Raw genomic sequence first — 12,383 nt, forward strand, 5'->3', positions numbered from 1 at the left:
GTCAGACTGCATTAGACCAAGGGAAATTATGCTTGTGGACTTAGTCCGTCATACTTGTCTGTTTAAGGTTTAGTCGTCAAACCAGTTTCTTAAAGAGTAGCTTGACTGATTTTTGGTGTGACTGCTGTGGGAAAAAAATTATTTGAGCAATTCAACCCTGATCAGTATGAAGCTTTAAGCCAAAAAAAAAGAAAGAAAGAAAGAAAGAAAGAAATACATTTAAGTTTACATTGCTATACAGAACCTCTGAGTGTAGCAAATTCTACCTAAAGGTAAATTCTTTGTGATGTGTTGGAGGTATTTCTCAGATTACATTTCTCTCCCCCTGTTCATACAGCTGTTCCACGAACAAGCGATACACAATGCAGTTCCGTCCCAGAGCCAAGATATGGCAGAAGGATTGGCTCTGAATTTTCAGCAGGTTCTGTCGTTCGCTTTGAGTGTAGCCCTGGCTATCTTCTGCAAGGCTCCAAAGCTATCCGCTGCCGGTCGGTGCCCAATGCTTTAGCCCAGTGGAACGACACAGTGCCAAGCTGTGTGGGTAAGGCTTATTGTATTTAGGTCATCTGTTTCTACATCAGCATTTAAGAACACTGCTTGTTTCATCAAGTAGTATTAAACACTTAAATTCTCTCTCCATTGATTAATACTGGCCATGTCCAATTTAAAAGAGCAATTTATCATTTCAAAAGTAATTGAGTACCAGCTGGTTGGTAGGCACTATAGCATTTCATATAATAACTATTAGATTAACAAGGCTGATGCATGGGTTGCTGAATATTTATGATCAACGTGACTGCCTCTAAAATCATAAATATAATAGGGTGTATAACATGAACCTCTTGGAAATCAACCTTATGTTAACTAATTGAGCTCTTCCTGAAACATCCTTTATAGGAGCTTTATAATGGATACAATTTGGAAATTGCTGTTCTTGTGTAACATTCCTAGTATTTTCATATAATACAACACAGAATAGCTTTGTCCAATTGATGCAGTTGACTTAATACATTCTGTGCGGGACACTCCCATGGAATTGTGTTTAGCATTTTGGATTCTTGTGTATTTAAGTATTTTTCTTCTTCTCCCTAGACTTGTGCACTGCAATTATTCATAATACTGATAGGGACAGTGTGTCTTTGGAGAGAGAGAGAGAGAGAGAGAGAGAGAGAGAGAGAGAGAAAAGACCATAAGACCTCACGTTTGACACCATGACACCTCATGGGGGTATACACACGCACGCCAAGTTTCAAAGCAATCCCATCATCCCCTGATTTTTGGGGAATTTTTGAAAATCGGGCACCCTATTCACACCCCTTTCGATAGCTCCGTCAATTTGCACGTTAGAAACCTCAAACTCTGCACCATGATAGCTTATCCATGTGTCCCCATGGACGCCAAGTTTCAAGGCAATCCCATCATCCCCTGATTTTTGGGGAATTTTTGAAAATCGGGCATCCCATTCACACCCCTTTCCATAGCTCCGTCAATTTGCACGTTAGAAACCTCAAACTCGCCACCAGGACAGCTTATCCATGTGTCCACACGCATGCCAAGTTTCAAGGCAATCCCTTCATCCCCTGATTTTTGGGGAATTTATGAAAATCCAACACCCCTTTCCATAGCTCCGTCAATTTTGCACGTTCAAAAAAAACCTCAAACTCACCACCATGAAAGCTTATCCAGGGATACATACGCACGCCGAGACTCAAGGCAGTCCCATCATCCCCTGTTTTTTGGCGGGGCTTAAACCTGCAAAATTTGGAACTTCCAAAACTCCAAGTGAGCGCAGGAAGGACTTCTCCCCTGAGTCAAAGCCACACACACACAACATCCCTGCGAGGTGGGCAGGGGAGGAGGGAGGGAAGGCAGGCAGGCATGCAGCTGGCATTTCTGGGGGCATAAGGAAGTGAGCCAAGGATAAGCCAGTAATGCATATAAAATGGAATAAATAAACAAATAAATAAATGAAGGAGGGGTGGAATTAAAAGCAGCAGTGTTGCTGAATAAACAGCAAGAAGAACTTTTTAAAAAAGGCTATATCTGTCTTTTACCAGCAATAGGGGGACGTGCCCAGGGGAGAGAGAAGCAGCTGCCAGTTCAGCTCAAGAAAGCCATTGCTTCACTAAGAAGTAAACGCTCACTTCAACTCATAATAGGCATCGCTCCACCACTAAGAAGTAAACGCTCACTTCGACTCATGATAGGCATTGCTCCACCGTTTTACTCTCTTTGGAAGGCTCTGATGGCCTTCCAGTGCAGGAGAGAGTGGGGGCACGTCCACGATGAGATGCCCTAGGGGAGCTCATCCCCTTGCACCACATCTTTTCAGTTGTTCCCCAAAGTTAGGGTGGGTAGCAGTGCTGTGTTTCTATCTCTTATTCTTGGCTTAGTATATGATTTCAGGTTGTGTTTGTGCATTTGGTGGGGCTACTGTGTTAAAAAACACTGGGAAAAGTCTGTTCAGATTAAGAAAGAGAAGTTTCCCAGAATCCCAAGTTACCCGTTTTGCCTATGCCCTCCTCTAACTTTGGGATCATGTGATCATAACCGGGAGCTGACTCTGCCCCTCAGCCCTTTGAAAAAGGTATTTTTCCCGCCGATTTTTTAAAAATTTCTAGCGTGCGACCCGCACCACGCAGAGAGGTGAGAGTAGTCTCAAAATGATCCCCATCCACGACTCTCTGTGCACAAGAATTTTCAGAACGATAGCTTAAAAATCAACCCAGTTATCCCCGATTGTTTTCCTCAATGCAATCCTATGGGCGAAAACCGCCGTTTGAGCCGCGCTGTCCGTTTGTTGACCCAATTTTTAAAAAATTCTAGCACGCGACCCGCACGACACAGAGAGGTGAGAGTAGTCTCAAAATGACACCCATCCACGACTCTCTGTGCACATGAATTTTCAGAACGATAGCTTAAAAATCAACCCAGTTATCCCCGATTGTTTTCCGCAATGCAATCCTATGGGCGAAATGTTTCAAGATGGTGATCGGAGCGCTCCGCCTGAACTAGGAGCTCCGAAAAATGGCCGCTTCTCTTCACCTTGCTTCTAGGGGTCCGCGGTCCGCTTCTACTCCGCCTCTGGGTAAGGCGGAGCAGGCCAATCCGCTACTGCTTCTCCGCTCCTAATCGGAGCGGAGCACATGCCTAATATATATATATATATATGTGTGTGTGTGTGTGTGTGTGTGTGTGTGTGTGTTGCGAGTGTAGAAGGAAGTACGGAATAAAGACAGACACCAGAGCTTGGGATAAACTAGGGCCTCTTTATTTAACAACAAAAGAGATTTAACCCCTCCCTGGAACTGCATGTGAAAAGTGTGGGAATCAATATGTCCTAATCTCAGGCTCCTTGTCTGGTTTAAGAGTGAGCCACTCTCTTAAGCCAGGAGTCAGGTAATCTGGACCCTTTCTTATACAACACTTCGAGAGTGTGGGGAGACGGCCCCACGTCACCCCATGCAGAGTCATAAAACCCTGAATAGATGTGGCAGGAGGATCTCCAAAGGCATTCCATATCCAGACACGCGAGCTGTGAAGCTTGCAAGGAGCAGGAGCTCTGGCTATGCCAATCACCTAAAAGGTGCCAGAGTGGTCACCATCTGGCTAAGTCCCATACTAGAAGAGGGAGGGAGGGTGGGAGCTGAAAAGGCAGAGAGGCTGAGAAAGGGGCAGGGCCAGCTTCAATAGGTTTGGCCCCGCCCCTGCCTCACGTGGCCCATGTGTGCAACACGTGAGGCCTTTATTCCCCTCCTCCCCACTACAACTACTGTTTCTCCCCCTCATGCCATGCCGGCCACGGGGGATAAAAGACTTTTAGGAAACGCCAATCCTCTCTCCACTTCATAATAGATTTATGATGACTGTAATCATTTACCATGGGCAGATCTGGCGAGCAAGTATGGCCCACCCTATCTTTGCAAATGTAGCTGCGGGAGTGCTTAGGGCTCATCTAGCCACCATGGCTCATTCTCTTTTTCTCTGTCTTCAAGTCCAAACACAATTTTCTTCCTGTCAGATCCCTACTCCTCAGGCTCTGTGGCTGTTTTCCCGTCCCCCTCTCCTCGCCATTTTCAGTTCTTCTGCAGTGCATTTTTCTACTCTTAAGTCACTGCTTCACTTTTAGAAGAAGTCTAGCTGGAATGAGACAAAGGAAGACATGCTAGAAGCCATCTGAATTTAAAATGTCATTGTGGTTTGGCATTTTGATCAGAGAAAATGTAATTGAATATATTTATGTTTCTGTATTTACAGGCTACCTTGAGCGCTTTGTTGTTGTTTTGCTCTATAGACTGATTATCAGAATGATAGAAATCAGATGCTATTTTGGTTTGAAATGTAACTTAGATGTTCATTGGGCATGGCTTTGTCATTATCTCTAATTCCATTTTCTTTCAGTACCATGCAGTCGGAATTTCACTGAACGGAGAGGTACTATATTGTCTCCAGGCTATCCTGAACCTTATGGTAACAGCTTGAATTGTGTGTGGAAAATCATAGTGACTGAGGGATCAGGTATTCAGGCAAGTCCATATTTCGACAACAATGGAATATTAGCTACTTCACAGTAGTAGAAACTAATAGATAATCGATTATTTTCCCCCCAACCCTAACCAAATCTGAAGAAAGTAACCTGGTTGCTTTTGTTTTCATGTTCTCTTGGACAGATTCATTTCCAGAGTTTCAGTGGCTGTTGGACCAGGAAACACACCTTCCCTTCTCCCCCACAACTGACACACAGAAGCCAAACGACTCCTGTCTGGCCCATTTACGATATAGTATTTTAGTTAAAGGAACTCTAGTTAAAAGAACCTGTTTGGGAATCAAGATTGATGATGTGTTAACCAAAGCATTTCTTTAAGCATAATTAAGTAAAGCAATAGCACCATTCACTGGTAGCTAAAGAAATAACCAACCAGTCCAGCTCAATGCATTCCCATTAAATGAACACGAAGGGTGCCTAAATATTGGTGGAAATGGAATGGAGCCATGAAATGTTAATAGATCTTTGTTTTTTCTTAACTGTCGTCTCTGTTTAAAGTATCAGAGGAAAATATGCTGATGTTCAGATGGAGTTGATGTATATAAGCAGAAACAGCTAAAACTAATTTCCTTTAATCTACTGTTGAGCTATCTGAGGGGTTAAATATTAAATACACCTTTTAAACAGTTTCTTCCACAATCATATACTTTTTAAAGAGGTCCCTTTTCAATATCTCTTGCTAAAATGAAAAAAGTGAAGAATATGTCAGTGTGATATATATAATTTCATATATCAGAAAATTCCACCCAGCTAAATATTGTTTTAAATTCTCATCACGGCAATATGAATTAATTAAAAACCATTGATTTCAGAGTAGCTCATTAGAAGAAGCTGCATTTCATATCTAACACTGCATTAGAGCTGAGCTGAATTTTACCGAGTTTTCATTTTCATATTGGAATTTGCATGTTTGATGAGGGAGAATGTTTTGCTGAACACCTAAGCAAATCACATGAAAATAAAAGCATTTCTCTGCTTTTTATCCAAGTCCTGTGATACTAATGATACTTCAGTGCAAAAATGCTTACTTTTAAAGCCACATGGAAGTGTGGCTTCTGAGCTGCTGGCACAGTTCAGGAAATCCTCCTGACCATTGATGGGCAGATTTGCTCGGTCCATTTCCAGGGACAGTTTCCTTTTCCCAACACCAAGTCTGTTCTGTGCAGACTTTTTTTTTTTTAACGCAAATGAATCTGTATTCCTCTTTTAATTTTGCATTTTTGTGCAACTTTTCCAAATTGTATGCATATTTGAACATATCCACCCATTGACTGAAGGTTGTTTGTGGATATTTTTGAAATGTACAGACTTTTGAAATGTACACATTTTTCAGTGTTCTTAGAAGAAAAAGCTCACAGTCTCCTGAAAAGTTTTTACTAATACTTGTTTTACAGGCTTTCCTGCCATATTCCAAAGGCTCAATGTGCTTTACTATATGTCCTTGCCAACTTTGTTGGCAGCAGACATGAATTCTGTGTGGTAGATAAGTTTGAGAGATAGTTGGTCAATGCTGCTTTAGAGATATGCATCTATAAGCACAGAAGAGCTGTTGGTGGGCATTCAATGGGAAACTGTGATTGGTCACAGCTCTTTTAACTATGTCCATCCATCATGTGTTTGTAAACATCAAGTGTTTACCAAATTATGATGTATCTGCTATGTCATGAGTGAAGATCCACAATGAAGTCCAAGGCTCAACCAAGGCCTTAGCTAGACCTAAGGTTCATCCTGGGATTGTCCAGGGGTCACCCCTGTGCATCTAAATGACACACAGGGGATCCAGGGAACAGGCAGGGACTACCACGGAACGATCCCGGGATAAACCTTAAGTCTAGCTAAGGTCCAAGTTTGGCAATGGGTTCTTCCACATCTGAACCTTTTGTTCTGTATGTGAAAACACTAAAACGAAAACATCAAAATAATATTCTTTATAATATTCTTTATTTTCATTAAAATTTATTATAAAAAATAAAATCCAAAATACACCCCCTTCTACATTTGTGAATTCCTGTGGTTTTCTTCCCTTGCCTGTAAAAATTACCTTGTTCAATAGAGGAAGCTTGATATCTATTAGTACATTCATTTATGGGTGCAGCCCTCTCACTCCCAATGTAATAAATAGAGTTGCTGCACATTTACCTGTGGGTGATATCCAGCTATGCTTTTGGGAGGTATCAGGTGGCAAAATGGGACATTGTCATTTTTTTGGTAATTACAACCTCCTTCCTGCAGCTTCGTATGGGCCCCTTCCTGTTAATTTGCTCTGGAGGGTTCTGGTTCTTCTGAAGCAGATTTTGTTACAGGGGGTGCTGCTGGCATGAGGGGGAATGGTTGAAAATTGAATCCTCTTCATCCTGTTTATAGATGCCCGCCATCGGAAGAGGGACACTACTTGAATAGCACCCTGAATGTGCATAGAAGCATAGGCAGGGAGCTTGATTGGTGTGCATAAGTGTAATTCTGCCTAGTATAAATTATTTTTATTGGGATCATGATGAAGCCTTCCAAAAACATATTGCCTTCTTTTGTCTTCCTCGTTTTTTCCTTCAAACCCCTTTCTACCGTCATAATCATCTGTCATTTGCCCCATATTGTGCTGATTTGGAGTCAAGCTACTCAGTTGAGTTTTGTAATGTACCTATTTTTGGACTGTACATTTGAGTGGAAGGTTGCCTGTCTGAATGCTCCTCCTGTAAGGGAGAAGGGTTCTCACCAAGCTCTTCCCGGGCAGTTTAGATTCATACGTGCGGGCAATTTATACTGGATAACATTAAAACATATTGTTCCTCATCTGAAGAATATATTACATTTCAGGAACAAGTGTGTCATGTGCATCTGCTGGTCATGTAGCTCAGCTCTGAGAGATTTAGCTGTTATTTTTTGAAACCTAGCGTTAAAGGTCAATTTTTAGCTCATAACTGTTCATAGTAAGCCAAATTCTTCCACTTTCAACACAATTCCATTCTATGTAGGTTCTTTTCAATGGCACTCTATTAGAACTGTTCACAATATTGTAGGGATAGTGTCTGTATAGTTAATATTGCTGTGTTTGCTGTCAAGTTCATTTTTTTTTTTTGTCTTCCTGTCTCTATTTCTAAAAACATATGTAACTATCTTGTTTAATGAACACTCAGTGATATTGTTTTCACAGATCCAGGTCATAAGTTTTGCCACTGAACATAACTGGGACTCCCTTGAAATCTATGATGGTGGTGACATGACAGCACCAAGACTTGGGAGCTTTTCAGGTATGTAGAAATCTACAAAGACTTGTAGTCCATAGATGCACCAAACTGAAACTTCACTGTTTGTGTGCACATGCAAACCCTTAACACTTCAATAAGGGGTATTATGATAATTGTGTATCTGAAAGGCTTTGAACACTAGAAAGTGCTATGCAAGTGCTAAGTATTACTGTTGTCATTACTAGGGCTGTGCTCCGCTCCTTTTCTGTTCCCCGAATCGAGAGTAGAGCGACCTGATCCGCCGCCACCAAAGGCAGATCCGAATCAGGTCAGGGGAGCTGCGGATCGAGGTGAAGCGGTTTGCCTCGATCCAGAGCTCTGGACGCAGGTAAGTGGGGGGGAGGGGGCTCAGTTGGTGCTGCCGCACTCCATGCAGCAACGGCAGCGGAGCCAGGTAAGAGGGGAGGGGGCTTACCTGTGTCCGTCACCGTCCAGCACAGGCTTCACCTGAGGCCCAGGCTTCAAGCTGGAAGAGGCCGTGGCCTCTTTCGACTTGAGGCCTGGGCCTCAGTTGAAGCCGGCGCCAGACTGTGATGGACACAGGTAAGTGGGGGGGGGGCTTACCTTGCAGCACCTGCGCCGCAGTCCGTGCAGCGACGGTGGCGGAGCCAGGTAAGGGGCCGGGAAGAGGGGGGCTTATTCAGCCCCCATTTTGTCCCCCCCTTCCCCACTTACCTGCCTCCACCGTCCACCGTGGAAGCAAGTAAGTGGGGAAGGGGGGGGGCAAAATCTCAATCCGATCCTCCAGATCGCACTCTGCGGAGCTGAGTGGGGGAGGGTCAGATCGACCTGAAGCAGTTCAGGCCTGATCTAAAAGTTCCGGATCGGGCCACGAAGCAGTTTGTGGGGTCCATGCACAGCCCTAGTCATTACATGCCTTTGACCATATGAAATTATGGCTCTAAGATTAGCAACGGAGGCCTTACTTTCTGGCCCACTGGCAAGAGCTATTAGGCTGGTGGGTTCATGGGCAGGGCTTTCTCAGTGATAGCCCCCCAGTAAAGCTCCCTCTGCTAGCTTTAAAAATAAACCAAGACACTGAACAGTCCCTTGTTCTAGGCTGCATTTGTGCTTAAAAAAGATCTCTCTCTCTCTCTCTCTCTCTCTCTCTCTCTCTCTGTGTGTGTGTGTGTGTGTGTGTGTGTGTTTAATAATAATTGTATGTTTGTGTGTCAATGTGCCCTGAAAAGTGGCTTAAAAATATCTAATCATCATCATCATTAGATTGGTAGTTTTGAAAATGTGGAATTAGATACATCCAGACAGAGATTGGCATGTGATGAAACAGTTGTGCAATAGATTCATCCTGCAAACAACTTGCAAAGCAAATTTATGTTTATACTGCTGTAGCAGCAGAGTTGCTGGAACAAATTACCCACAGTAGTTTGCAAATCATATTAAAAGTATGTTTTTTTGCCAAAATCATATATAAAAGAGTGTGACAAAACAACTCCAAGGTACTGAAAGTAAATATTTCTGCTTTGCAGCTGGTTCCTTTTATTTTGAATTTTGAATTTGTTCTACATTTTTACATCAAATCCTGCACATTCTGTTTATGTTAAGAATAATGTAGTCGAAAGGGCTACTTATATAGGAAAAATCAGATTGATTTGGAAACTGTGAATTACTTTACCTTAGAACTCTATGTTCTAAAGTAAAGTATCGTCAAATCATATCTGGAAGTTTGCAAGAACAAATCTTTGAAACATATATATTAGAGCCAAATCAATGCTATGTATAGTCAATACATGAAAGATGAGAGATGTACAGCCCTATCCTTTGGGAAGTAAGTTGTATTGAGCCCAGTTGAGCTTACTCCAAGGGGATTGTGCTTAAAATTTTATCATCAGATATACTTGTTTGATTCACTATAAAATAAGATAAGCTTTGCTTACATTTTGTTTCTTTCAAGGGGACAATATTGCACAGAGTTTACTGTGAATTATATTTATCCTATACTTTTGGCAGGTACAACAGTGCCAGCATTGTTGAACAGCACCTCCAATCAACTGTATTTGCATTTTCACTCTGATATTAGTGTGGCAGCTGCTGGTTTTCACCTGGAATACAAAAGTAAGATTTCTTTATTGGTGCTGTGCTTTTTTCTTAGTATTTGAGAGGCATGATTCATATCATGCTGCTTTAAACTCCTTCACTTCATAATTTCAAATCCTCCTCCCTTGCATTGACTTCCCCCACTTTATTTATTTATATTTATTTATGTAATAATATATACCGTTTGGACATGAATAAATGTCTGTTTTGTGCAACTATTCTTTGTATTCGTTGATTTTTGTGTGTGCGTCCGTCCGTGTATATTTTTAAACAATGCAGGAGCAAACTGGCACAAAAGGCTTAGGAACTCAGCTCCTAACAAATATTCAGCATTTCAACTGATCAAGGCTTCATAGATCAAGGTTTCATAGCAAAGTTCTTCACAAAGAGATAATATAACATCAAAACCACAATCAGCAGTCTCTTAAAGAAAGTTATTTACATAGAGTTTTGGAAATGTTCATCAGATTAACAATTATGCAGATAATTATATTTTAAAAGTTTGACTTTTACTTTAAAGTGCTGCGGATAGGGATGTAAAAACTGTTTTGTTAACAAGAATCGCACCATGTTATGTTATATTATGCTGTAGGGTTATTTATTATTTTAAATATTTATATCCCACCTTTCAATCTTAATTCAGTAGATAGCTTACAGCATGTTTCAAAACAATAAAAGTTTAAGGATAAATATTACAACTACTTGATATATGTGAAGCATTTTTAAATACATTAAAGCGCTTTGGACTGCTAATTATACTTGGTTGTGGTGGTGGTTCTTCTAGCATGGTGAATTAAGCAGGGGTTTTGTTTTTGTTTTGTTGCTACATGTACTTAGATCAGGAAGCAAGTGTGCTTTATGCTATTTTATTTACATTTCCCCAAATACAAAGTTTGAGGAAATCATTACTAGATTTAAAAAAAATGTACACATCTCCCAAAATTTTCTATGCTATTTGGCAAAAGGTCAAGATATTATATTGAATAATGGCCAGGATTGTGCAGAATTCTCCAGAATCATAGAATCATAGAATAGCAGAGTTGGAAGGGGCCTACAAGGCCATCGAGTCCAACCCCCTGCTCAATGCAGGAATCCACCCTAAAGCATCCCTGACAGATGGTTGTCCCGCTGCCTCTTGAAGGCCTCTAGTGTGGGAGAGGCCACAACCTCACTAGGCAACTGATTCCATTGTCGTACTGCTCTAACAGTCAGGAAGTTTTTCCTGATGTCCAGCTGGAATCTGGCTTCCTTTAACTTGAGCCCGTTATTCCGTGTCCTGCACTCTGGGAGGATCGAGAAGAGATCCTGGCCCTCCTCTGTGTGACAACCTTTTAAGTATTTGAAGAGTGCTATCATGTCTCCCCTCCATCTTCTCTTCTCCATGCTAAACATGCCCAGTTCTTTCAGTCTCTCTTCATAGGGCTTTGTTTCCAGACCCCTGATCATCCTGGTTGCCCTCCTCTGAACACGCTCCAGCTTGTCTGCATCCTTCTTGAATTGTGGAGCCCAGAACTGGCTCAGGAAAGGCCATTTCTTCTTCATGGTCTCTGTGCATTACACAACGGGCTCTGCACCTGCGCAAAGCAATGATCAGGAAACTTCTAAAGCTGAGGCGTTTGGGGTGGGAATCCCTCCTCCATGGCGCCATGCACATGCTCAAAGGGGTTCCTGCCCATTCCCCTCAGTTCTCTTTGACTGCCATCGCAGCAACATCGTTGAGAAGCTTCTTTCATTTTTTTCCTCAGGCTTTTGCCTAAGTTTCTCAGTTGGTAGAGAATAAAACTATATTGTTAGTTCTTATTGTTAGTTCTTAAAGGAAGCAATGGGCTAATAGGAGGAATGGATGGAATAGTGGGCATTGTTTCTTTCAACAACAATATTAAAAGAATATTAAAACTGGATCTACAGTTCTGCATGAAATTATCCACCCTGTTAGTTTGCAAAGATATTGGTGGGGGAGAAATTTAGCAAACATTCTTGGGGATGCAGTTGAAATTCTCCAATAGTTTATGGGGAGCCCAAAAATGATTCACCCCCCCCCCCGATAAACGTCAGCCATCATCTAGTTTGCAATTATATATACTATGGACTAGAATGTAAACACTGAACTATGATATTCTTGCTGATGAAGGGTAGTTGGTCTCTGAGTTTTGATAACTGAGGAACATTTTGTACTTTCCTTGTGCAAGCAGGTATTTACATTTTTTCAGATTCTAAAAAAAATATTGATATAGAAGAATGGTGTTCTTTGTGCATAAGTATGTGCTGTAAATCATTCATATTACTTAGAGATAGGTATTGCAAAGGTGACTCCAAGCGTTTTAGGTTGAATATAGATATAAAGTTTTAGTCTGATAAGTGGCTTGACAAAGGTTCAATTCCCAAAACATCTTTGCATTTGACTAGGCAAACATTGTATTGCCATGTAGAAGAGTAATAAACATTTCTGTGAGATTGAGTTTTATTAGTGTATGCAGATTAAGGCACCAAATATTCCCTTAATTTTGATATTCATCTCCTTTTAACAAGCACTTGCA

The 12,383-nt window shown here is 41.5% G+C and overlaps 1 protein-coding gene across 1 annotated transcript in view; it reads left to right on the top strand.

Annotated features, from left to right (window-relative positions):
• The window catches only part of CSMD1 (CUB and Sushi multiple domains 1), a 1,175,554-nt gene that overhangs the window by 1,006,646 nt on the left and 156,525 nt on the right, over positions 1 to 12,383 (top strand). The window contains exons 34-37 of the mRNA XM_063125095.1: positions 338 to 541; positions 4,402 to 4,526; positions 7,698 to 7,794; positions 9,760 to 9,864. Of these exons, the coding sequence (XP_062981165.1) occupies positions 338 to 541; positions 4,402 to 4,526; positions 7,698 to 7,794; positions 9,760 to 9,864 (531 nt within the window). The remainder of the gene's footprint in view (positions 1 to 337; positions 542 to 4,401; positions 4,527 to 7,697; positions 7,795 to 9,759; positions 9,865 to 12,383) is intronic.

The sequence above is a fragment of the Elgaria multicarinata genome, chromosome 4 (genome assembly GCF_023053635.1).
Source record: "Elgaria multicarinata webbii isolate HBS135686 ecotype San Diego chromosome 4, rElgMul1.1.pri, whole genome shotgun sequence".
Taxonomy (NCBI): Eukaryota; Metazoa; Chordata; class Lepidosauria; order Squamata; family Anguidae; genus Elgaria; species Elgaria multicarinata.